Source organism: Mobula hypostoma, chromosome 9, assembly GCF_963921235.1.
Source record: "Mobula hypostoma chromosome 9, sMobHyp1.1, whole genome shotgun sequence".
Lineage (NCBI taxonomy): Eukaryota > Metazoa > Chordata > Chondrichthyes > Myliobatiformes > Myliobatidae > Mobula > Mobula hypostoma.
In genome coordinates this window covers 36,722,073-36,748,648 of record NC_086105.1, presented here as the reverse complement: position 1 = coordinate 36,748,648, position 26,576 = coordinate 36,722,073, and the positions used below count along the sequence as shown (strand labels likewise).

At 40.3% G+C, this 26,576-nt stretch overlaps 1 protein-coding gene across 4 annotated transcripts in view; it reads left to right on the top strand.

Annotated features, from left to right (window-relative positions):
* dnm1l (dynamin 1-like) overlaps positions 1-26,576 on the top strand; it is a 60,771-nt gene that overhangs the window by 14,590 nt on the left and 19,605 nt on the right. For 2 of the 4 annotated variants that reach the window (XM_063058079.1, XM_063058076.1), the window contains exons 3-13: positions 692-730; positions 3,104-3,150; positions 3,571-3,642; positions 7,320-7,406; positions 11,300-11,462; positions 11,920-12,040; positions 13,364-13,495; positions 14,226-14,432; positions 23,749-23,869; positions 24,444-24,599; positions 26,060-26,149. In XM_063058079.1, the coding sequence (XP_062914149.1) occupies positions 692-730; positions 3,104-3,150; positions 3,571-3,642; positions 7,320-7,406; positions 11,300-11,462; positions 11,920-12,040; positions 13,364-13,495; positions 14,226-14,432; positions 23,749-23,869; positions 24,444-24,599; positions 26,060-26,149 (1,235 nt within the window). The remainder of the gene's footprint in view (positions 1-691; positions 731-3,103; positions 3,151-3,570; positions 3,643-7,319; positions 7,407-11,299; positions 11,463-11,919; positions 12,041-13,363; positions 13,496-14,225; positions 14,433-23,748; positions 23,870-24,443; positions 24,600-26,059; positions 26,150-26,576) is intronic. The other 2 variants (XM_063058077.1, XM_063058078.1) reach the window with 2 other exon arrangements.

Genomic DNA, 26,576 nt, shown 5'->3' with positions numbered 1-26,576 from the left:
ACTTGATATGCTGTTGAGCATTACCTTTGTTCCATAAGTACAAATGCTGTTGTTCTCTTTTCTTTATCTCACTCCTTACATTCCTAACACTATTTCTCTGTTCTCTATAATTGTTTTGCATGTCCACTGGTGTTGTTTCTGTCTTCTTGCTGCTTATGGCTTTATATCTCTGCCACTTGCTACTGCTTCTCACTGCCTTGCAATCCCATCACTGCTGCTCGGTTTTTGCTCTGTTGCTCTTTGAATCAAGCCATTCCTCTGAAATGGGGAAGTTGAGCTAAATCAGAATTGATACCTAACTCAGTTGTTATCATCTTGGACTCCAGTAGTTCTTTTCTGCCCCTCCCCCTTTATGTTGCAACTGTGAATTTCTGCCTATTGCCTCCCATAGTCGATGCAGGTGAGTTGGAATGAGTGATGGTTCAACACTGAAGAAATATTCAATGATTTTTCTTTGCCTTAGAGTTAACTATTTTGTTGATTGCTTCAAATTCCAAAATGCTTAAATGGAAGAAGTTGTATTTTTAAAATAAAAATTTTGGCTGCACAAATCTTGTTTATCTATTTTAGGCAATCATCTGAATGCAGTGTCTGTTGTACTGTCTTTCAGCCTGCATGAGGGAAGTGTATTTTGTGAGCTGTATCTTCTAAGCTGAACCACTTAACCCTTCTGCTATTTCTCTAACTACAGAAACAGCCGCATGGAAAAATTACGGCCAGCCTTACAAAGGTTTCCGCTTTTTTGTTTTCCTCTTTGTGTATCATGTCTGTTCTCTGCATGGCTTTGAATTATTGTCTAGTTGTATACCATCAAAGGATAGTTGATGGACTTTTGAATTGTAGAAAAGCCTGTCTGTGGGTTACTGTGCTAGACTGAATATTTTAAAAATGGGTGTTGCCAAGAATGAGAGGATGCATTTTGACCTTGGGTGTTGTCAACCAGTCCTCACACCCAAGTCCTCTGTTTTCACATTCCAAAGACTACTAGGTTAAAAGGCTACGGTAAATTATCTCTACTGTATGTAGGTGGTAAATCTGTGGGATTTGCAGAAATGTATCAGAACTGATAAAAATGTTTTGAGACTTGGCATAAACTCAATGAGACTAATAACCTCATTTTATATGAAGTAGAATTGCTATGATCTCAACTTTTATATGTAGAAGAAAGAGGTATCAAGTGACCACTAAAATTTTTATCATGTCTGCAGCGATAATTCTGATGAAACTCCTGGTGGTGCTGCAAATAGGACATTTTGCTTTTGTCTTGAATGATGTAGTTGAACATGAACTAAGGAAGGCTATTTTTCAGTGACTGGAATATTTTAATGGTTATTCAAGCCAATGTGTACATTTCAACAGAACAGTGGAGAAAACAGAAATAAATCAGAATGTAGAGAATTCAACTTTTAAGGAAAGGCCTATAAAGCTTTCAGTCTTGGAAAGATAAGACTGAGAGGTAGCAAGGCCTTTAAAATTTTGAAAGCATTTGAAATTGGATAAGCTTCCAATTATTGTGGAATTCAAACTAAAGGCTGTAAATATAAGATAGTCATTAGTAAATCCAGTTAAGAATGTAGGTCATGTGCAGAGCAGTTGGCATACCAAGCTGTTACGCATCCAGATAAAATGCTTTCAATAAAAATTGGTAAGAAGCAGCAGGGACATTAAAGATTTCCTTCGCCTCCTTAGGAAGCAGAGGCGTTGGTGAGCTTTCTTGCTCATGACTTCAATGTGGTTGGACCAGGCAGGCTATTGATGATCACTCCTAGAAACTTGAAGCTCCACCCTTCAACCTCAACACCACTGACAGCAGCATATGCACTGTACTTTCCTGAAGGCAATGACCTGTACTTTTATTGACATTAAAGGAAAGTTTGTATCATGACACAATGTCACTAAGCTCTCTATCTCCTTCCTGTTCTGAGATATAGCCACTATGGTGGTATCGTCTGCAAAATTGTTAGATTTAGTTAGGTCATCTGCACACCTTTTCTCTATAAGTAAGTTGACGTAGTTGGTTTAGAAATTTTTGTATTGCACCTGGCTCTTCTCCAAAAGGCATCCAGTCAATTGCAGCATAGGTTCAGCAGCAAGTTGGCCTCACCTAGCAGAAGTTCCATTGCTGGAACACCTGGACACCCTTAATCAGGGAATAAGGCTTGGATCGGAGTATGTGTTCTTTGAGTGTTAACATTTATATTATTAGGCTACTATATTTAAAAAAAAAATACAAAAACATAAGAAATGGTCAGGATATTAAAATTAATAATTATTTTCTTTTTAATTACCAGTTCATGAATCTTCATTTAATTAATGCAGACTTCAGTCTTATGCCAGGTCTGACTGACATGGGATTGGAGAAGCAGATTCACCAGTGTAATACTGCAGTGTATACCATGATCAGGTTCTACAACTGAAATCCAGTGGAGTCCATAGCAAAGTAAAGTAACATATGTTTAACCACAACCAGCACAATTCAGCTTTTAAACATGAAGCTGGTTACAGTTTTACAAAGATAGTTCAATTCCACGTTTAATTTCTTGAATATGATTTTTATAATTGTATCGGTAGGGGAAAAAAATTCAATAGATTTTGTATGAGATGCATTTCTTCAATAAGATAAATGGCCAATGGAATGCAGTTGTGCAATATTGGAAGATAACTTTCTGATTAGTGTAACATAGTTCATATTATTTAAATTGGCCAAAGCATTGAAGAGCTGGCCCCTTCAACTGTTTAGATGATGTTGTATAGTGGTGAAGGACCCAAATGGTAATTAAGGATAGCCATATGACAGATGTTGATTGAATTTTTTATCTCCTAATGTGGATTAGAATTTAACTCATTGTCAGCTAGTTAGATTGTGTAAATTAAGATCTTCTTAGAGGACAGTTGTACTACACTTGCCAACAATATTAGTTTTGCTTTCAGGCACAGTTAATGCATGAAAGCTAGTCTTGCTAATATAACCTAACCTTGGTTATTTTTTTCTTTTGTTCCCTTTATAATATACACCTTTTTCTTTTCAGTATTATCTTTGGTTGAATTACTTTGGGTACTTATCTAATATTTACATTCTTAACTAATTTAATTTTGTTTAAAGGAATAGATGCAGAAGAATGGGGAAAATTTCTTCACACAAAAAATAAGGTATTGTTCTGTTTATTACCAATTACATATGTAACACAAAATCCAGGGAAGTCAAGAAATAAGAGTTGTAAATCATTGTTTAATACAGCAACATTAAATTATCAGTTTTTCATCTGGCAGTCAGTTTTTCTCTTATTCCCCTTTTACTGATGTTTTAAATGGCCTGTGTTAATCTATGTGATCCATCCTATATGATGGATCATTCAGCAAAGTGAGAGTGTGGTGTGTGAGGGTGGAACAATTGTGTACAAGTGGAAATTTGTGTGTGCCTGTTTTCCTGTAAAGTTAATTGTATAATAATCACTGAGACCAAGTTGCTATTTTAGTGTTATTTCTTTCTGATTTATGAGTATGAACTAAGAAGCAACCTCATACTTTGCCAGTGTCAAAAAAAATGACTTTATTTTCTGTTCTTTTCAGATCTACACAGATTTTGATGAAATTAGACAAGAAATAGAAGATGAAACGGAAAGAGTTTCCGGTGGCAATAAGGTAAACTAAGAACATAAAAGATAAAGGATGAAAGGCCTGAGTAATTTGGATATGTACACGGATAGGAGGGGTAAGGAGATCTGAGAGCAGGTTGATGGACTAGGCAGACTAATTGTTCGGCACAGACTGGATGGGCCGAAAGGCATGTTTCTGTGCTGTAGTGTTCTATGTCTCTGTGACTGTAAGGAGTCATATGGTATGAGTGTTCCATTATTCAATATATTTGCTGACCCTGAACTTCAGCTTCTTTGGACTGCTTTGTTTTATGATTCCTTTACAAAGCTGTTATCAGTCTCCATCTTGAATATATATGGTGACTGAGCATCCAAAACTTCTGGGGTATTTGGATTCTCTATCCTAAAGACTGGCAGTTCTTATTTCCATCCTAAGTGGGCCACCACTTTTCTGATTCTATGCATCTTTGCCCAACACTTGGGAAACAATCTTTGGTGTACTTACAACTCCTACATTTCAGTGAGAACAACTCTCATTCATCTGAATTAAAGGTTAGACCTGCCCTTAATAGGGTAATCTAGGATTCTATCTATTGTACCTGGTTCAACTTCCTCTGAGCCTTGTGCTTTTTTTAAATTCCATGTTCTGTAAGGGGGGGGGGGCATGAAAATGTACATAAAAGCTAACATCCAGTCCAAGAGAAGCATAATACCTGAATATTGGTGATTCTGAGTAGAGCTTTTAGTATTCAGCTGTTTAGAATGCACTAAAGCTTGGACTTATTCAAATGTTTTGTCAAATTTGTAACTTTGGAACTTGCTAGTGACAGTCTTGCTGAGGAATCCACCTCTCCAATTGAGAATCCAGTATCCCATTGATTTTGATGTGTAACGAATTCCACAGATTCACCAATCTGGCTGAAGGAATTATTCCTCATTTCAGTTTTAAAAGATATCCCTTTGCTCTGAGGTAATGCCCTCAGATCCTAGACTCTCCTCCAATGGAAACATTCTCCCCATGTCCACTCTATCCAGGCCTTTCGTTATTAGATTAGATTATGAGGACACTCAGTCCTCATTTATTGTCATTTAGAAATGCATGCATTAAAAAATGCTACAATGTTCCTCCAGAAAGATATCACAGAAACACAGGACAAACCAAGACTAAAACTGACAAAACCACATAATTATAACATATAGTTACAACAGTGCAAAGCAATACAGTAATTTGATAAAGAGCAGATCATGGGCACGGTAAAAAAAAGTCTCAAGTCCCGATAGCCCCATCATCTCACACAGACAGTAGAAGGGAGAAACTCTTCCTGCCATGAACCTCCAAACGCCGCAAACTTGCCAGTGCATTGGAGGCACCTGAGCGCAGCGGGCTCTGAGTCCGTCCGAAAACTTCGAGCCTCCGACCAGCCCTCCAACACCGAGTGCCATCCTCTGACGAGCGCTTCAACCCCACTCTGGCTGCTGAGCAACAAGCAAAGCTGAGGACTCGGGCCCTTCCCCTCCGGAGATTCTGGATCACACAGTAGCAGCGAAGCAGGCATTTCAGAAGTTTCGCCAGATGTTCCTCCATGCTGTCACATCTGTCTCCATCAAATCAGGATTGTGCACGGCACCCTACTTGACAGATAACAGATATCACCACCGGAGTGGCCGCTGCGAGCTGCGTTGCGCTGCCGTCTTCTCCTCCCGCCAAGGGTTTCAATGAGATGCCTCCCTCATCTTTCTAAATTCCATCAAGTGCAGGACCAGAGCCATCAAACATTTCTCATTCATTAAGCTTTTCATTCCTGTGATTCTTGTGGACCTCCTCTAGACCCTCTCCAAAGCCAGCACATCTTTCGTTAGCTACAAGGCCTAATATTGCTCGCAATATTTCAAATGCAACCTGACCAGGTCCTTAAAGCCTCTTTAGTATATCTTGCTTTTATATTGTAATCGTCTTGAAATGAATACTTGCGTTGTATTTTCTTTCTTTATTACAACTCAGCCCTCAGTAACCTTATCAGAATACTGAACTAGAACTCTGAAGTCCCTTTGTCCTCCAATTTCTGAATTCTCTCCGCATTTAGAAAATTGTTTACACATTGATTCTTCCTACCAAAGGACATGACCCACACTTTCTACTGTCTACTCTGCGTCTGCTGCTACTTTGCCCACTTCAAGTTCTTCTACAGACTTCCTGCCTCTGCAACATTACCTGTCCCTCCAGCTATCTAGATATTATCTGCAAAATTGGCCACAATGCCATCAGTTCCTCCTTCTGTCTTATTAATGGAAACTATAAATTATGGTCCCAACACTGACCCTTGCAGAACTCCAATAGTCACTGCAAACCACCCTGGAAAGTGGCCCTATATCCCCACTCTCTGCCAGTCAACCAATTTTCTATTCATGCTAATACTTCTAACTCAAGGGACTCTTATTTAGCAGTTCACGTGTGGCAACTTGTCGAAGGCCTTTTGCATTTGCAGTCTTAATTTTTGATTTCAGTGAGATGTATATCTTTTTTATTGTTGTTTTACTTTTTTAAAAAAAAGTTTAAAAAAAATTTCAATTTGATTAATTTTTAATGTCTCTGTCTTTGACTATCGGTGCTGCCAGGTGGCCTGAGAAACAGTGTTCTCACTGCACCCCCAGTGGCACAAACTATTCAAACTGAAATTTGGTTGTTTCTGGGAAAGCAAAATGGGTCTGTTACTGGGATCACTCCTTAGTATTAATGATCAGAGAGGCACAGAGAGAATCTGTGATTACAGACAAGTACCTTTATTGTCTAAACTAACAAGCATGTGGATTCATACTGTATGCACACCCACCAAGTTTTCCTGACTCTCTTGAATAGTTAAAGAATAGAAAAGCTGATACTTGTGCAAAGGAGTCTACGTTGGCCAGGTGTTCCTTGTAGTTTTGATTCACTCACCGCACGTTCCATGTAGGGTCACTGACACTTGTATCTGTGATGGTTAATCTTCAAAGTTGTCGCTATTTTGCCTTCGAAGCCTCCGCTTTTATGTTCATTCCTTATCAGTTCAAATGTTGCATTTCAGTGTCATTGGCTATGAGTCATCTGACTAACCTATAACATTTTTATTGGATCTGGTCCAGGCCAACATCCTTTTATTGCCCTGATTCTGTAGATGACAACTGATAATTTTATGGCTATTTGTTCTAAATAGGCTACCAAACTAGAAACTAGTTTGAATCACTCAAGGTAGACACAGACCCTCACCATTCATAAGCCTGCATTTTATATCTTACTTAAGAACATCTCACAAATAACTTCTAATTTGGAAATTATCCCTAGTCCAGCAGATTACCTGGAGCATCATTGTCTATTTTTAAAACACATATTCAGCCAAGCAATTCCAGTTCACAAAATGGAGGGTGCAGAGCTTTTTACAAAGTAACAGCTTCCATTCCTTCAGTCTCATGGCAAGAACAAAGACAATTGGTCTGTCTGCTTCCACTGTCCATGATTCATTCGAATTCACTGATTTGTGGACTGTGGTTATTTCTGGCTAACAAGTCTAATGCAAATGGCCTTCCTTGTACATCCCAGGTGACCATGACCCAGGAAGATGAAGTCAGCATGATTGATAGCCCAATGCATCTTCCAAAACATACATTTAAAACTTGTGTGACTTCTTTCCAAAACTATTATCTAGTATAATGCATGCTTAACTCATCTGTATCATTTTTCTTTTACAGGGAATTAGTGATGAGCCAATTCACCTCCGAATCTTCTCACCACATGTTGTTAACCTTACTCTTGTCGACCTTCCTGGAATAACAAAAGTTAGTACATCAATATGTCTGAAAAAATGTTGTTGTTGTTTAGAGCGTTTGGTATTTTTGTTCATATTTAAAAGATATTTATCAGATACATTATATGACAGATATAATAATCACTAAGTATCAGCAGTATCATAACCTTGATACTACCATAACAGTCTCCTTCTATCTTATTCTGAAAGCACTTAATACTTGGAATTGGTGTAGAATAGTACAATAATCCTAAGACCTTGTTTATGGACTAAAAACTAGTTTATAATTGAGCCTGGAATTTAAATAATTAATCTTCTGTGTCTAGTCTGTTTTTGATCAACCCTTTTAGAAAAAGAAATCTGTTGTCCAGTGAAATATGATTTCAGATTAAGAGCTATGTGGTTGTTGCAAACAAGCTAGTGGTTTAGCATTCCACTAAGAATAAAATTGGATGTATTATTTGGCATAGAATCAGGCATGATGAAGGCACAGTCACCCAAGTGACCTATAAAGTCATGTTCACACTATCTTGTGCCAACAATGGAACTGACCCACATACAAGTTAACCAATATCATCTCTTTTCAGCATTTGGCCCAGATTTGTCCGTGGCCATCCCTGTCCTACCCACAGGATTCACCCTTTGGGTAGTGACATGTTGATGTACAGTTGAAAGAAAAAGTTTGTGAACCCTTCTGAATTACCTGGTTTTCTGCATTAATTACTCAAAAAAACAGTGTTTTGATCTTCACCTAAGTCACAATAATAGACAAACAGAGCCTAAGCTAATAACACACAGACAATTGTACTTTTCATGTCTTTATTGAACACATTTTTTAATCATTCACAGTTCAGACTGGAAAAAGTATGTGAACCCTTGTATTTAATAACTGGTAGAGCCTCCTTTAGCAGCAATAACCTCCACTAGACATTTCCTGTAGCTGCTAATCAGACTTGAACAACAGTTGAGGAGGAATTTTCAACCATTCCTCCATACAAAACTTTCAGTTCATCAACATATCTGGGATACCTTGCATGAACAGCCCTCTTCAGCTCAAGCCACAGCATTTCAATTGAATTGAGGTCTGGACTTTGCATGGCCATTCCAAAACACAAATTTCTTTTTAAACCATTCTGTTGTTGATTTACACTTGTGTTTCAGATCATTGTCTCGTTGCATCATCCAATTTCTGTTAAGCTTCAGGTGACAGACCACTACCCTGACATTCTCCTGTAAAATGTTTTGATACAATTTTGAATTCATTGTTCCCTCAATGATTGCAAGCTGTCAGGCCCTGAGGCAGCAAAGCATCCCCAAACCATGATGCTCCTTCCACGATGCGATGCTTCACATTTGTGATGAGGTTTTGGTGTTGGCTGTGCAATGCCCTTTTATCTTCCAAACATAGCAGTGTGCATTTCTGCCAAAAAGTTCAACTTTTGTCTCCTCTGTCCACAGAACATTGTTTTGGAAATGTTGTGGAACACCCAGGTGGTCTTTTGCAAAACTTGAATGTGCAGCAATGTTCTTTTTATTGGAGAGCAGGGTTTTCCTCTGTGGTGTCCTTCCTTTCTTGTTCAGTGTTTTTCTTGTAGTGGATGCACGAACAGAGAATTTAGTAAGTTCTAGAGATGTCTGCAGTTCTTTTTCTGTTATCCTTGGGTTCTTTTTCACCTCCTTCAATATTGCACTTTGTGCTCTTGGTGTGATCTTTGCAGAATGCCCACTTCTAGGGAGAGTAGAAACAGTACTGAACTTACTCCATTTGTAGACAATTTTTCTTACTATGGCCTGAACGCTCAGGTCCTTAGAAATGCTTTTGTAGCTTTTTCCAGCTTCATGCACCTCTACAATTCTTCAAATGTCCTCGGTTGTTTTGATCGAGGCGTGGTGCACATAAGCAGATCTTTCTTGAGAAGAACATGCTGTGTCAATAACCAGACTTTGTGCCCTTTTTATAGGGCAGGGGACCGCTACAGCCCACACCTCTAATCTCAGCTCATTGACTGGACCACTTGACTCTAAATAGCTTTTGTAGAAGGCATTCACATATTCTTTTGAATCTAGACTGTAATTGTTTAAATGGTGTACTCAGTATTGACAAGGAGAAGTACAATTGTTTGTGTGTTATTAGTTTAGACTGATTGCGTTTGTCTAATATTGTGACTTAGATGAAGGTCAGACATCATGTTACTCATTAATTTTGAATAATTAATGCAGAAAACCAGGTTATTTGCAAAGGGTTTACAAACTTTTTCTTGCAACTTGTACTTGGAAGGCAGTGGAACAGGGTGCCTCAGAAGTAGATCCTGCAATGTCTCAAGGCATTATTCAAGCATGAGCAAGGGAACCTTGTGCTGATTACAGTCTTATCACTTTTCTGCTGTGGATAAGTAGACATCAATATTGAACACCAATGGAGAAGATGCCAGGAACATGCTGTGTATGGGCAACCGGTGTCAGTAATAAAAATATCTTCAAAGTACAGTTATTGTCTTAACTGGCCCAGACATGAAGTACATAGCTGAATGATGGGATCTGTGCAAATGATGAGAAAGCTAATAGTGAGATGAGCATTTCTATCCTTCTGTCCACACCCATTTTGATACTAGTGATACCCTTGTGGTAATATAGTCATATTTGCACACGGAGAATATTCTGTGTTGCCAGTGCCAAATGTAAGAGATTCAGTACCGGTTTGGGAGCTCAAAAATTTGGGTTCTTACTGGATCACCTAGCTTCAGATTTCATTACAACTTTGGTAAAATCACAAACAGTTCAGATAGATCCCAAGGATAAGATTAGTTTGTGAGTGGTCTGTGGTGGTGGTGGTGTGGTGGGGTGGGGGGGGGCGGGGGAGAAAGAGTAGCAACATTTTTTTAAAAAAATTGAATTTGATGGGCATTGGGTGAAAATTTATTTTACTTAATGTTACTGACTTAACTCGGTCTATAACAGCAGTGTTCCAGACCTTGTCATCTTAAATGAGCCAGTTTGTGTTTGTATCCAAAAAGCTTGAGCAGTACTTTTATAAGGACTGAAAACAGATAAATATTGACCCAATACATGCAATAGGTAATTGAAAGTTTTAAAAAAAAACTATGCTGAGAATCTGAAATAAAAGCTGAATTTGGGAAGTGCCCAATAGAATCTGTGGTGAGAGAAAGTTAATGTTTTGAATCATTTGTCTTTCATCCAACAAGGAAAAGTTAGATATCAGACATATTTAAGTTATAGAGAAAGGGGGAGGGTTGATAGAATAATTACTTGGATCTGATCCCAAGATTGAATAATGTATGTAGCGCGATAATGCTGGCTGAGAGAGAGCAGAGGCTTGTTAGCCACAGTCCTGCCGAAGGGTCTTGGCCCGAAACGTCAACTGTACTTTTTTTCCATAGATGCTGCCTGCCCTGCTGAGTTCCTCCAGCATTTTGTGCATGTTGCTTGGATTTCCAGCATCTGCAGATTTTCTCTTGTTTGTGGAAAATATAAGTCAAGCTAGAACTGTAAGGTTCAACATTCAATCAATTTGAAATAAAACACAGGTTGGGCATGCCTGTGGAGATAGGAAAAGCAATTAATGTTATGGGTTGACAGCTTTTATTCTGAACTTGGAAGTTTTCATATAAACGAAAACGGTGGCTAGTTATTTGCAGTTTTTAAAATCAGTGTTGAAACCTGAAGGCTGAATTCTGTCTACCTGGAAGATGAGATGCTATTAGTATCTGTGCTCAACAAGTCAGGAAAGCATCTGATGAAATGTTCTTGACCTGAAAGACGGACTCTCCTTCACCATTGTCTTTTAGGTCCATAACATTTAATCAGATGCAAGATCATTTCCTGACTCACTTGGTACAGATATAAACAGCAGGTGTCTTACCCGATGAATATTTTGTGCATCTTTTGTTTTTACACTATTTTTAGGTGCCCGTGGGTGATCAGCCTCGAGATATTGAACTGCAGATAAAAGATCTCATACTACGGTACATCAGCAACCCAAACTCGATTATTTTATCTGTTACTGCTGCCAATACTGACATGGCAACATCAGAATCACTTAAAATTGCCAGAGAAGCTGATCCAGAAGGTAAGGTGGTGAAAAAGGTTGCATTATTGCGAGATTTATACATCACCACTTGCACCATCTAAGTTTAAATCTGTAGCTTCATTGTCAGTCATTCCTAGGTTTCCATTTATAGGCCAATACTAACAAACGATTGAATTTGGATGAGGCAACAAGGGGTATTGAAGCGGGTCTTGGCCCAAGACCACTTTCGTTAGTATTGGTAAGCAGCTTGAAGGGCAAAGCCATGTTCTTGTTTCATCATGTCTGATGATGTGTCTCTCAAGAATGTTCCAGGAAGCATAGCGCAGGTTTCATAATCCATGTTATTAGATATGAGGGGGCAACCTGGGAGAATGGGGGAAGAAACTGAATTTTTAAAATTTTTATTTACTTTTAGAAGTCTTCTATATTGTCTTCTTTTTGACTTGATTGTTTTAAGTAACACATTTCAACAGGTAGCTGTGTATCTGTTCAACAGGGCGACGGACACTTGCTGTTATCACAAAATTAGATCTTATGGATGCTGGCACTGATGCTATGGATGTGCTTATGGGAAGAGTTATCCCAGTCAAGCTGGGTATCATTGGGATTGTCAACAGGTACGTAGCAATGTTGGTTTAGAAAGGAACGTTTGTGGGCTGTCCTTTTTTTGTGTGAACTATTGCAGTGTGTGCAGAATAGGTACCCCTTTGTTGCGGTCAGGTAAAGGAATTTGGCCCAGTCACGATGAAGGAATAGCCATATAATTTCAGGTACATAGAAAAGGACTTGCCTTTGACAGTCCTATATCGTGTTTTTTAGCCTTCTAGTTGGTAAATTAAATAAAAGGTGTGTATTTTGAAAATGACATACACTGTAGGCATGGCAAAGTAATGGTTCAGAATGTTTGATAGGATGTCAGATGAGCAGTCATTTGTCTGTGTGGTATCAGTTTATTGAACTACTCAGCTGCAGACAAAGCTAGGTTTGGAATACAATTCTTGGTGCTCTAGCTGGGATACTTGGCTTTTTCCTGATATCGGATGGAATGAAACAGATTGGCTGAATACTGATTCATACATATCCAGGAATGATGCCAGAGATCTAGATGTAGTCTGATGATCAAACCTTAGTTAAGTTGTTACTCAGCTAATATATTGGATCCCTTACCCAGTTAAGTCCGATTTAAAAGTCTTCCACATTCTTGCATGTTTAGAATCACATATAGTCCAAACAGATTGAAGAACTTGACCTCTTATTCACCAATCATTATGGTTTTGTGTGTTGATGGAAGGTTAATTTAAAGTATAGCAGTCTAGGGGAAGAGAGGGGAGTAGGCTAAGTGTGAGAGATGGTGTGGCATATAGGATTCTGATATTCCACGCTGTGATGAGATTCAGCATCATGCCTGCATCCTCGAGACCACTGAGTCCTCATCTTAGTTGTGTGTCTACACCTTCACAGGGAGGGAACAACAAAGGGAGAATGATCCTGGGCCACTTCATTGTGACTGCTTAAATTGGCCAAAGCCAGGGAGAGGGTTACCTATACATTCTCTCAGCTGGAAAGGTATTTTCTTTACACCATCCTGTTCTTTTTTTTTCATCTTCCCTTCCATTGCTTTGCTGGTTGCATTTTCTTTTTTCCTTTTGTGTACCTTCCCACATTCTTGCAAATTTGTTATAATCAGGAACTGAAAAACAATAGTAAATTCAAAACCTGTCACTTAGTGGTAGTGAAACCTGCTTTATGACTAAATCCCTGAGATTCGTTACAGGGGTTTTAACAGGAATTAGGATTGACAGAAGTGAAAGGTACAGCTCATCTATTAGTGTCTAGGAATGATTAATATACTTTGCTTTTCACAGATCTTGGGTTACAAGTAGAATTTTTCTTTTGGTGCTCTATTTGCTCTAATTAAAGGATATCTGTGTATCCTTCAGGAGTCAACTGGATATCAACAATAAGAAATCTGTGGCAGATGCTTTAAAGGATGAATATGCATTTCTACAAAAGAAATATCCCTCACTTGCTAACAGAAATGGAACCAAATATCTAGCTAAAACTTTGAACAGGTAATATGTTGTTCGACTGACAAAACTAAGAAAAGAGCACAGAATGTAAAGTCAATGCCAAAGCTTCCATCCATGTACTGAGCAGCCAAGAGTGCCTTCAGAGCCCTGTCTGATATCTGTTAAAGCTGGCTGAGTAAAGATGTCCTATCATTCACCTTGGTGCACACAAGTGTTTGTAATAGGGATTTATTTTGTGCACCTTCATTCTGCATTTTTTTTCCCGCAAAGTTAATCTGCTTTTATTGGAAGAAGTTGTTTTCTGTTCGCATTCACAGACTATTTACAGAGAACTAACATGCATGGTAAATGGTTTATTATGTGTCCTATACTTTGCCCAATTACCATCTTTTTGCCTAGTGTAGTGTTTTCAATAAGTACTGTTAATTATTCATCATTTTAAGAGAGATATATGCAGTTGCATTTTTTTCATCTCTTCCCACAACTTCAGATTGCTTTTGCAGGCCAATGTTTGGCCAATTCTCCAAAAAATGTCAGCCCCATGTATACACCAGGTTTTCTTGAAAGGCTTGTATTTGCCTATGACACCTAAACTGCACTTCTAAGGATGATGCATTGAGGTGTTTTAGCTGCAAAGTCAATTACAATCAAATTAGGTGTTTGGTGATTGAGGTAAACTAGATGTTATTTGTCTGGTTTGTAACATTTGTCTAACTCTATTTTCTCTCAATTTCTTTTCCAGAGGAATTATTAATTTTTGTTTCTCTTTTAGATTGCTAATGCATCATATCAGAGATTGCTTGCCAGAGCTGAAAACTAGGATAAACGTATTGGCAGCTCAGTATCAGTCTTTACTGAACAGTTATGGTGAACCAGTCGAGGACAAAAGTGCCACTCTTTTGCAGCTTATTACCAAGTTTGCAGCTGAGTATTGCCAGACAATTGAGGGAACAGCAAAATACATTGAAACTTCAGAACTGTAAGCAGGCTGCTATTTTGTTATCTTGAATATCCACTATAAATGGTAGTGCCTTCTGAGTTATCTTCCACTCTGCTCATTAACATCAACACTTCAAAGTATTTTGCATCCTTTTTATCATTTTAGTGATTGATGGAATTGTGTTTGCTAGTAAGGATGACATTTGCTATCCTGTATTTTGGCCCAGTTCCAATGAAGGAATGTTGATATAGTTCCAGGTTATGGGAGTATGGCTGCAGTGTTCTGGTAGGTGTTAAGCTTCTTGAGTTTTTAAGAATAGAATTCATACGGGGAACTGCAGAGGATTCCAGTACTTCTGGCATGTCTTGTCGAGCAGTGGGGAGTCAGAAAGTAGTCATTTACCACTGAATACTCAGCCTCTGAACTGCTCTTGTAGCCATAGTATGTGCATGCAAGGTCCAGTAATACTTCATGTTATCGGAGTTTTAAAGAAAAGGTAGAAGTGACAACTGACCTAAGACACCCAGATACTTGTGCTGGAAGTTCAAAAGGTGGTAGAAAAAAGGAGGCCTCATGCCAGTTAATTTAATATCTGTCATGGGGAAATTATTGGAGCCGTTATTACAGATGTCAGAATAGGGCACTTTGGATAAGGTCACCATAGCTTTGTGTAAAAGAACTCGCGTTCAATCAAGTAATAGCCTTTTTCTGAAGAGATAACATGCATCAAATAAAGAGGAACCAGTGGATGTACTGGATTCTTGGCTGCCACAGTATCACTTTCACTTTCCACTTCACCAGTTGTGTAGCAACACACACAGAATGCTGGTGGAACGCAGCAGGCCAGGCAGCATCTATAAGAAGAAGTAAAGTCAACGTTTTGGGCGGAGACCCTTTGTGAGTCTTGACAAAGGTTCTCGGCCAGAAGCGTTGACTGTGCTTCTTCCTATAGATGCTGCCTGGCTTGCTGCATTCCACCGGCATTTTGTGTGTGTTGCTTGAATTTCCAGCACCTGCAGATTTTCTCGTAGTTGTGTAGCATTCTAGTTTTCGATACCGAGCCCTTGCATTGCAGAGGAATGTGAAATTGATTCCTCCTAACAGTTCAAACAAACACTGCAGTCTCCAAATTCTTCTTTCACTCCTCTGAGCAAGAGAGTGAACTTTTTTTTTTAAACTGTATGTTCTTTATAAAATTAGAAGGTGAAAAGTACTGGATCATTTGGAAGGCTGAGAGGTTGATGGACAGTACATGGAAGTAGTTACACCCAAGATGCAGGACACAGGTAACTGGGTGACCATCAAGAGGGGGATGGGGATAGGCAACCAGTGCAGAATATCTCTGTGGCTGTTCCCTTCACAAAATGATATACTGCTTTGAATACTGTTGGGAGGGATGATCTAGCAGAGAAAAGCCACAGCAGTTAGGTCCCTGGCACTGAGTTTGGCTTTATGACTCAGTGGAATTGGGGAGGAGAGGGGATCTGTAGTGATAGGAGATTCATTAGTTAGGGGATCAGAACGAGATTCTCGGATGGTACATTGCCTCCTGGGTGCCAGGGTCAGGGACATCTTAGATCAAGTCCACAACATTCTTGAATGGGAGGGTCAACAGCCAGAGGTCTTGGTCCATGTCCGTACCAATGACAAGGGTAGGAGAGATGATGCGGTCCTGCAAAATGAGTTCAGGGAGTTGAGTGCTAAGTTAAAGGACAGGACCTCCAGAGAAAGTGACCTCAGGATGGCTACTCATGCCACTTCGTAGTGAGGCCAGAAATAGAAAGATCATGTAGTTTAACATGTGGCTCAGGAGATGGTGCAGGGAGGAGGACTTCAGATTTTTGGATCATTGGGCTTTCTTCCAGGGAAGGTGGGACCTGTACAAAAAAGGCATTTTGCACCTGAACTGAGGGGGAGGGGTGCTGATGTCCTGGTGGGAAGGTTTGCTAATGTTACATGGAGGTGGAAATGGGGTTTAAAGTAGAGTTGCAGAGTATGGGGTCCAGGGGACCAGAGCACCAGAACAGGTAGAGGAATGGTTGTGGAGAAAGGTGGTGTTGAGCCTATATACAAAGTCTGGAGTCAAAAGGTTGAACATGGTAGGACCAATGTTCTGAGCTGTGTATATTTCAATGCAAGGAGTATTGTGGGAAAGGTGGATGAGCTTTGGGCATGGATCAGCAAGTGGCATTATGACATTGTAGCCATCAATGAGACTTGGTTGCCAGAGTGGCAAGACTGGCAGCTCATTGTTCCAGGTTTCCATTGTTTTAGTTGTGATAGGGAGGGATTAAGGTGGGAAGGGTGGCATTACTAGTTAGGTAAAATGTTAATGTTCAGACTGGACAGATTGGAGAGCTTGTCTAGTGAGACTTTATGGGTAGGGTTGAGGAATAAGAAAGATATGGGAGCATTAACGGTATTATATTAGACCGCCCAACAGCCCGTAGAATTTATAGGAGCAGATTTGTAGAGAGATCGCAGACTGTATAAAGAAACATAAGTTTGTGATAGGAGTTGATTTCTTTTTTAACTTTCCACATATTGTCTGGGACTCCCATATGGTAAAAAGGCTAGATGGGAAAGAGTTTGTCAAATGTGTTCAAGAAGGCTTCCTTAATCAGTACCTAGAAGTCCCAGCTTGAGAGTGTGATACTAGATCTCCTATTAGGGAATGAGATAGGACAGGGGTGTGGGGAAACACTTTGAATCTAGTGATCATAATGCGATTAGTTTCAAGGTAATTATGGAAAAGAATGAGTCTGGTACTCGGGTTGAGATTCTAAATTGAAGAAAGCCTAAATTTGATGGTATCAGAAGGGCCTGGCAAATGTGGATTGGGACGTGCTTTTTTTTTCTGGCAAAGATGTGCTTGGTAAGTGGGAGGCTTCAAAAGTGAAATTTTGTGAGTACAAAGCTTGTATGTGCCTGTCAGAATAAAAGGTAAAGACGACAGGTTTAGGGCACCTCAGTTTTCAAGAGATATTGAGGCCCTGGTTGAGAAAAAGGAGGTACGTAGCACGTTGGAACAAATGAAGTACTTGAAATGAAATCAGGAGGGCTAAAAGAAGGAGTGAGGTTGCTCTAGCAGACAAACTGAAGGAGAATCCTAAGAGCTTCTACAGATATATTAAAGAGCAAAAGGATAGCAAAGGACAAAATTGGTCCTCTGGAAGGTCAGAGTGGTAAGCTATGCCTGGAGCTGAAAGATGGGGAAGATCTTAAATGGACTTTTTACATCTTTATTTACTCGGGAGATGGGCTCAATCTGTAGATGTGAGGCAATGCAGCAGTGAGAACATAGGCATTTGCTTTGCTGGAGAAGTAAGAGTAGTAGATGGTTGCCTCTCTGACTAGAGGCCTGTAACCAGTGCTGTGCCGCAGGGATCAGTGCTGGGTCTGTTTGTTGTTTGTCATCTATATCAATGATCTGAACGGTAACGTGGTAAACTGGATTAGCAAATTTGCAGATGACACCAAGACTGGGGGTGTAGTCTTCCTTGCTGTCTACTATCACACCTTGCAGGATCTGGACCAGCTGGAAAAATGGGCTGAAAAATGGCAAATGGAATTCAATGCAGACACTCGTGAGGTGTTGCACTTTGGGAGGACCATTCAATGCAGATTTTTGCATCTGAGTGGTAGAGCACAGAAGAGTGCGGAAGAACAGAGGGATCTGGAAATACAGATTCATAATTCCTTGAAAGTGGTCTTACAGGTAGATGGGGCTGTAAAGAAAGCTTTTGGCACATTGGTCTTCATAAATCAATGTATTGAGTACAGAAGTTGAGATATTTTGTTGAAGTTGTATAAACTATTGGTGAGGATTAATTTGAAATGTTGTGCGCAGTTTTGGTCACCTACCTTTAGGAAAGATGTAAATCAGATTGAAAGAATGCAGAGAAAATTTAGAAGGATGTTGCTGGGACTTGAGGACCTGAGTTAGAGGGGAAGTTTGAATAGGCTGTGCTGTTCTATGACTCTATATACAGGAATGCAGTATTAGGTTTACAGTCATGATGTTGTAGAATGATGGAGCTAAAGGAAACAAATGGCCAATTTCAACTTCTGGTTTTGATATACAGAAAGAAATTTGTAAGAAATTGATAGTGTAATCTCTTACAGTAGTTCAGCAGTGAGGAAGCTGCAAAAGATGCAGCAAAAAAGGGTAACCTACTTGAGACACCCTCAGTAAAATCTTACTGTTTGCCTCATGATTTAGACTTGCATATACAGACCACCATTTTCAAGTTATCAGATGCACAAAGCTCAGAAGTGTGATGATGGTAATAGAGTTCTCGGAGATGCTGAGAGGCTAGTGGAATTAGTTTATTGATTAACAGATGAAATTTATTTCTCTGGAATAAGTAGGGATGGTAACCCTAAGGGAACTGTTCTAAAATATGTTTTAGTGGGAGAACTAATTAGGAGCAAGAAGACTGGGTGAACGGCTAAGGATTTCCAGAGCAAAGGCAGTTTTACTACTCGGTGTAAAAGAGAGGCAAGACTGCTCAGGCACGTGACGTCAGCCAGTAGAGCGAGAAGTTTATAAAGAAGACAGCCATATCCAGCGGGCAGTGGAGAGAGACAGCAGAGTGATAGGGCTTTGGCTCAGTGGGCTTAGGTGGTAACAAGGTGAGGTAGGTTCACCTGTGTTAATTGCAGAAAGGAAGTAGTATGTGTGTGAGGCCAGTTTTCTGTGCTCGGTGTCAGATGTGGGAGGTCCTGGAGTTTCCCAGCCTCCCGGACGGCCATATCTGCACCCGGTGTGTCGAGCTGCAGCTCCTAAGGGACCACATTAGGGAACTGGAGATGCGGCTCAATGACCTTCGTCTGGTCAGGGAGAGTGAGGAGGTGATAGAAAGGAGTTATAGGCAAGTGGTCACACAGGGGCCATGGGAGACAGACAAGTGTGTCACAGTCAGGAGAGGGAAGGGGAAGAGTCGAGTACTAGAGAGTATCCCTGTGGCTGTACCCCTTGATGATAAGTACTCCTGTTTGAGTACTGTTGGGGGGGGGGGGACACAGCCTAGCTGGGAGAAGCAACAATGGCCATGCCCCTGGCACAGAGTCTGGCCCTATGGCTCAGAAGGGTAGGGAAAGGAAGAGGATGGCAGTAGTGATAGGGGACTCTATAGTTAGGGGTCAGACAGGTGATTCTGTGGACGCAGGAAAGAAACTCGGTTGGTAGTTTGCCTCCCAGGTGCCAGGGTTCGGGATGTTTTGGATCACGTCCAAGATATCCTGCAGTGGGAGGGAGAACAGCCAGTGGTCACGGTACATATTGGTGTCAACGACATGGGTAGGAAAAGGGAAGAGGTCCTGAAAACAGACTACAGGGAGTTAGGAAGGAAGTTGAGAAGCAGGACCGCAAAGGTAGTAATCTCGGGATTACTGCCTGTGCCACGCGCCAGTGAGTATAGGACTAGGATGAGGTGGAGGATAAGTGCGTGGCTGAGGGATTGGAGCAGGGCGCAGGGATTCAGATTTCTGGATTATTGGGACCTCTTTTGGGGCAGGTGTGACTTATACAAAAAGGACCGGTTGCACCTGAATTCCAGGGGGACCAATATCCTGGCGAGAAGTTTTGCAAAGGCTACTGGGGAGAGTTTAAACTAGAATTGTTGGGGGGTGGGAACCGAACTGAAGAGACTGGGGAAGAGGCAATTGGCTCACAAATAGAGAAAACTTGGAGACAGTGTGTGAGGGAGGATAGGCAGGTGTTAGAGAAGGGACACGCTCAGATGGACGGTTTGAGAGGTGTCTATTTTAACGCAAGGAGTATTGTGAATAAAGCGGATGAGCTTAGCGTGTAGATCAGTACTTGGAGTTATGGTGTGGTGGCCATTACAGAGACTTGGATGACTCGGAGAGGAATAGTTACTTTAAGTGCCGGGTTTTAGATGTTTTAGAAAGAACAGGGAAGGAGGCAAAAGAGGTGGGGGCTTGGCACTGTTGATCAGAGATTGTGTCACAGCTGCAGAAAAGGTGGACGTCATGGAGGGATTGTCTATGGAGTCTCTGTGGGTGGAGGTTAGGAACAGGAAGGGGTCAATAACTTTATAGGCCGCCCAATAGTAACAAGGATATCGAAGAGTGGATAGGGAAACAGATCCTGGAAAGGTGTAATAATAACAGAGTTGTTATTATTGGGAGATTTTAATTTCCCAAATATCGATTGGCATCTCCCTGGAGGAAGAGGTTTAGATGAGGTGGAGTTTGTTAGGTGTGTTCAGGAAGGTTTCTTAACACAATATGTAGCTAAGCCTACAAGAGGAGAGACTGTACTTGATTTGGTATTGGGAAATGAACCTGGTCAGGTGTCAGATCTCTCAGTGGGAGAGCATTTTGGAGATAGTGATCATAATTCTATCTCCTTTACAATAGCATTGGAGAGAGATAGGAACAGACAAGTAAGAAAAGCATTTAATTGGAGTAAGGGGAATTATGAGGCTATCAGGCAGGAAATTGGAAGTTTAAGTTGGGAACAGATGTTCTCAGGGAAAAGTACAGAAGAAATGTGGTAAATGTTCAGGTGATATTTGTGTGTAGTTCTGCATAGGTACGTTCCAATGATACAGGTAAGTTATGGTAGGGTACAGGAACCGTGGTGTACAAAGGCTGTAATAAATCTAGTCAAGAAGAAAAGAAAAGCTTACAAAAGGTTCAGAGAGCTAGGTAATGTTAGAGATCTAGAAGATTATAAGGCTAACAGGAAGGAGCTTAAGAAGGAAATTAGGGGAGCCAGGAGGGGCTGTGAGAAGGCCTTGGCGGGCAGAATTAAGAAAAACCCCCAAGGCATTCTACAAATATGTGAAGAGCAGGACGATAAGACGTGAAAGAATAGGACCTATCAAATGTGACAGTGGGAAAGTACGTTTGGAACTGGAGGAAATAGCAAAGGTACTTAATGAATACTTTACTGCAGTATTCACTGTGGAAATGATCTTGGTGATTGCAGTGCTGACTTGCAGCAGACTGAAAAGCTTGAGCATGTAGATATTAAGAAAGAGGATGTGCTGGAGGTTTTGGAAAGCATCAAGTTGGATAAGTCGCCAGGACCGGATGAGATGTACCCCAGGCTACTGTGGGAGGTGAGGGAGGAGATTGCTGAGCCTCTGGCGATGATCTTTGAATCACCAATGGGGACAGGAGAGGTTCCGGAGGATTGGAGGGTTGCAGTGTTGTTCCTTTATTCAAGAAAGGGAGTAGAGATAGCCCAGGAAATTATAGGCCAGTGAAACTGACTTCAGTGGTTGTTTAAGTTGATGGAGAAGATCCTGAGAGGCAAGATTTATGAACATTTGGAGAGGTATAATATGATTAGGAATAGTCAGCATGGCTTTGTCAAGGGCAGGTCATGCCTTATGAGCCTGATTGAATTTTTTGAGAATGTGACTAATCACATTGATGAAGGAAGAGCAGTAGATGTATATATGGATTTCAGCAAGGCATTTGATAAGGTACCCCATGTAAGGCTTATTGAAAAAGTAAGGAGGCATGGGATCCAGGAGGACATTGCTTTGTGGATCTGGCTTGCCCACAGAAGGCAAAGAGTGGTTGTAGACGGGTCATATTCTGCATGGAGGTCGGTGACCAGTGGTGTACCTCAGGGATCTGTTCTGGAACCCTTACTCTTCGTGATTTTAATAAATGACCTGGATGAGGAAGTGAAGGGATGGGTTAGTAAGTTTGCTGATGACAAAGGTTGGAGGTGTTGTGGATAGTGTGGAGGGTTGTCAGAGGTTACAACGGGACATTGATAGGATGCAAAACTGGGCCGAGACGTGGCAGATGGAATTGAACCCAGATAAGTGTGAAGTGGTTCATTTTGGTAGGTCAAATATGATGGCAGAATATAGTATTAATGGTAAGACTCTTGGCAGTGTGGAGGATCAGAGGAATCTTGGGGTCAGAGTCCATAGGATGCTCAAAGCAGCTGCGCAGGTTGACTCTGTACTTAAGAAGGCATACGGTGTATTGGCCTTCATTAATTGTGGAATTGAATTTAGGAGCCGAGAGGTAATGTTGCAGTTATATAGGATCCTGGTTAGACCCCACTTCAAGTTCTGTGCTCTGTTCTGGTCGCCTCACTACAGGAAAGATATGGAAGCCATAAAAAGAGTGCAGAGGACATTTACAAGGATGTTGCCTGGATTGGGGAGCATGCCTTATGAAAACAGGTTGAGTGAACTAGGCCTTTTCTGCTTGGAGCGACGGAGGATGAGAGGTGACTTGATAGAAGTGTATAAGATGATGAGAGGCATTGATCGTGTGGATAGTCAGAGGCTTTTTCCCAGTGCTGAAATGGTTGCCACAAGAGGCCACAGGTTTAAGGTGCTGGGGAGTAGGTACAGAGATGTCGGGTAAGTTTTTTATGCAGAGAGTGGTGAGTGCATGGTATGGGTTGCCGGCAACGGTGGTGGAGGCGGATACGATAGGGTCTTTTAAGAGACTTTTGGATACGTACATGGAGCTTAGTAAAATAAAGGGCTATAGGTAAGCCTAGTAATTTCTAAGGTAGGGACATGTTTGACACAACTTTGTGGGCTGAAGGGCCTGTATTGTGCTGTAGCTTTTCTATGTTTCTAACTGGGAATGTTTGTATAGCTCCTTGAAAATAGTAGAACAATTGAGAAACTGGTTCGAAAAGCATGTCGACTAAGGGCTTTATATAACTGGAGTATTGTGTCCCATTTTTGGGTGCCATACTAAAAAAGATTAAAGGCTGTGCAGGGTGTAGAAGAGATTTTCTGAAATCCAATAATGAGTGTGTTTCAGTGTGTTACTAGAATAAAGCAGTTCAGGTTGTTCTCTTAGGAAGAGAGGAGGTTGTAAGATTACCAAAAGTTCTTAAAATCATGACGGGTATGGGCAGTGCAGGTTGAAAGAAACTGTTCTCTTTTAGAAAGGCCAAGAACTTAGAATAAATATGTTATTTAAAAACTTGCTGGAATAAAAACAGAAATTATTGGAAACATTTGGGTTGAGCAGCATCTGTGGAAAGAGCTGCAAATGTTTCAGGTCCAGGCCCCCTCGTTAGAACTAGGAAAAATGAGGTCCTAAAAGGAAACAATTTTCAAGGTTGAGAAGACTGGGCAGGAGACTGGAGCTAGCTAATTGCTCTTGCATAAATTAAATGTTTACAGTGCAAAAGGAGGCTCTTCTGCTGCTTGTCCTTGACTCAATTTACTGTCACTCATCAGAAGTATATTTTACTTGCACTTTATTGCAAATGCAATACAAGGGATTTTTGTGCATTATTGTAAGTGCGTTTACATAGAAATTTGTTTTCAGCTTGAGATTTATCCATGAGGGGATAACTATCTAACCACTTTTTAAATTTTATTTCCAGTTGTGGTGGAGCAAGAATATGCTACATTTTTCATGAAACGTTTGGACGTACTTTGGAATCTGTAGATGCACTGGGTGGACTCAATACTATTGACATTCTCACTGCAATCAGAAATGCTACTGTGAGTAGGCAGAGCCCTCTTTTAAGAGTCAAGGTCTTGAAACAATAAGGATATTTTTATTTGACGTATTCCATTTTGCACAAAGGCTTTGTTATCTGGCATGTGTCAGACTTGATGTGTCTGTTAATAGAAAATGCTGTTTAATTAGATTATGGAAATTCGGCTTTCAATTCTTTACGCATGCTTCAAATTTTCTGGTTCCTGCTGCCTATCTAAAACCCGTTGAAGCTGCTTAGTTGACTGATGTTGAGAAAATCCGTTAGTAGAATGTACCTAGAGCTTTAAGTGCTGGATAACAGGGGCTTTTGCTGTTCTTTTTTTCACTTGCCCAGATTTGACTGTATGTTTTGCTTCTTTTCATCTTTTATGATGTGCAGTGTTTTGTTTATGACAATGACTTTTTTGAATAGTCTTAATTTATAACCTCTATCTCCTCCTGGCAACATTCATCTTGCAAGAATTTGGCTTGGTAAAGCATCTGCTCCTCATGTGATGTTCTGTTTAGAACCGTTGATGTATATTTTAATGTGCTTTTAGTGGGGAGAGAGGTATTAATTTAATCTGTTGTATCTAGGGTCCACGCCCAGCACTTTTTGTTCCTGAAATCTCTTTTGAGTTGTTAGTGAAGCGACAGATTAAACGTCTGGAGGAACCAAGCTTGCGGTGTGTTGAACTGGTCCATGAAGAAATGCAAAGGATTATACAGCACTGCAGCACATACAGCACACAGGTACGCAGGCTTCTCAATTATCCTCTGCTGTCCGCTGTTATTTAAAGAGTGGCTACTTAAATGCCAGTTCAGTGAGTTTTATTGGTAATTGGTACTGTATATATTATTGAAAATATAAAGCAATTAAAACAAAATATAGCTGTTAACTTTTCTCACTGAAATTATCTTGGTACTGAAGAATACAAAATGTTCTTGTAGGAGTGTATGTGAATAACTATAATACTCAAAACCACTCAATCATTTAATTAAAATCAAAAGAGCAAACTGCAGGTACTGGAAATTTAAAGTGAAAACAAAATTTTTGAAATACACAGCAAGTCAAGACTCTTCTATAAGATGAAAAACAGAGTTGGTGTTTTGGGTTGAAGACCCTTTGAAGTTCAAAGTAAGTTTTATTATCCGAGTACATATGTCATCATATACAAATCTGAGAATTACTTTCTTATGGACCTACTCAACAAATCTATGGAATAGTAACTAACAGAATCAATGAACAACTGCCGAACTAAGTCTTTCAACCAGAGCGCAGAAGACAACAAACTACAAATGCAAAAAGAAGAAATAATATAAATCAATAAGCAAATTATGAGAACATGAGATGAAGAGTAATTGAAAGTGAGTCCATTGGTTGTTTGAAAATTTCAATGATGGGGCAGGTGAAGTTATTCTCTTTGTTCAAGAGCCTGATGTTTGAGGGGTAGTAACTGTTCCTAAACTTGGTGGTGCGAGTCCTAAGGCTCTTGGACCTTCTTCCTGATGGCAGTAGTGAGAAGAGAGCATATCCTGGGTGGTGGGGCTCCTTGATGCAGAGTATTGCTTTCCTGCAACAGTGTTTGATGTAGATGTGCTCGATAGTTGGGAGGGCTTTACCCATGATGGACTGGGCTTTATCCACTATTTCTTTTGTAGAGTTTTCTGTTCAAAGGCATTGGTGTTTCCATACCAGGCTGTGTTGCATACCACAATATACTCTCCACTACACATCTATCGAAGTTTGTCAAAGCTTTAGACGTCATGCGGAATCGCTGCAAATTCCTAAGGAAGTGGAGCCATGCTTTCTTTGTAATTGCACTTAGATGCTGGGCCCAGGACAGGTCCTGTGATATAATAACAACTCAAAATTTTCAGGTTGCTAGCCCTCTCCACTCTGATCCTCCAATGAGGACTGGCTCATGGAACTCTGGTTTCCTTCTCCTGAAGTCTATAATCAGTTCCTTGGTCTTCATCAATTAGTTATGATTGAACATTGTGATGAAGGGTCAGAAACGCTAATTCTGGTTGTCACAGATGAAGTCTGACCTGTCAAGTATTTCCAGCGTCTGCTGTTTTGATTTTTGACTAATCCAATTTAACTGAAATTTATCTGAACTAGTTATTTGCTGTTATTCAAAGTGGAGCTGAATTCTTCTATATTCAACTCTGTTAATCTTCTGGTGTATTTTGTCATCTCTTTTTATTAGGAATTGCTCCGTTTTCCAAAACTCCATGATGCCATTGTAGAAGTTGTGACATCATTGTTGCGCAGGAGATTGCCTGTTACCAATGATATGGTAAGTTGTGAAGACTCAGTACATGTTCTCCTTCTTGATTCTGATCAACTTTTGATTGCAAGTTCTTTCATGCCTATTTGGGGGAGTGAAGTGTTGACATTTGATCTATGAAATCACATCCAGTGATTCAAATCTTAATTTACAGTAAAAATTTGTATAAAAAAGGAGACTCAATGCAGTGCTATTAGGCAACTAAATATCTGTTTTAAAAAGAAAAATGCCTGGCCCTTGAGTTGTTGGAGTAGCAATGTTTTGGTATAATGGAATGAAATGAGGTAGGTTTCCTCAGAGCCAGAATTGGTCACACAGGTATTTCTGAAAAGGACAAAGTATAATGCAGTCACTGGAAACTTGTGGTACTAGGTCATTGATGTTCGTTCTTTTGGCGTTCTCTTTTTTTTTGTGGATGTCTGTGAAGAGTAAGGAT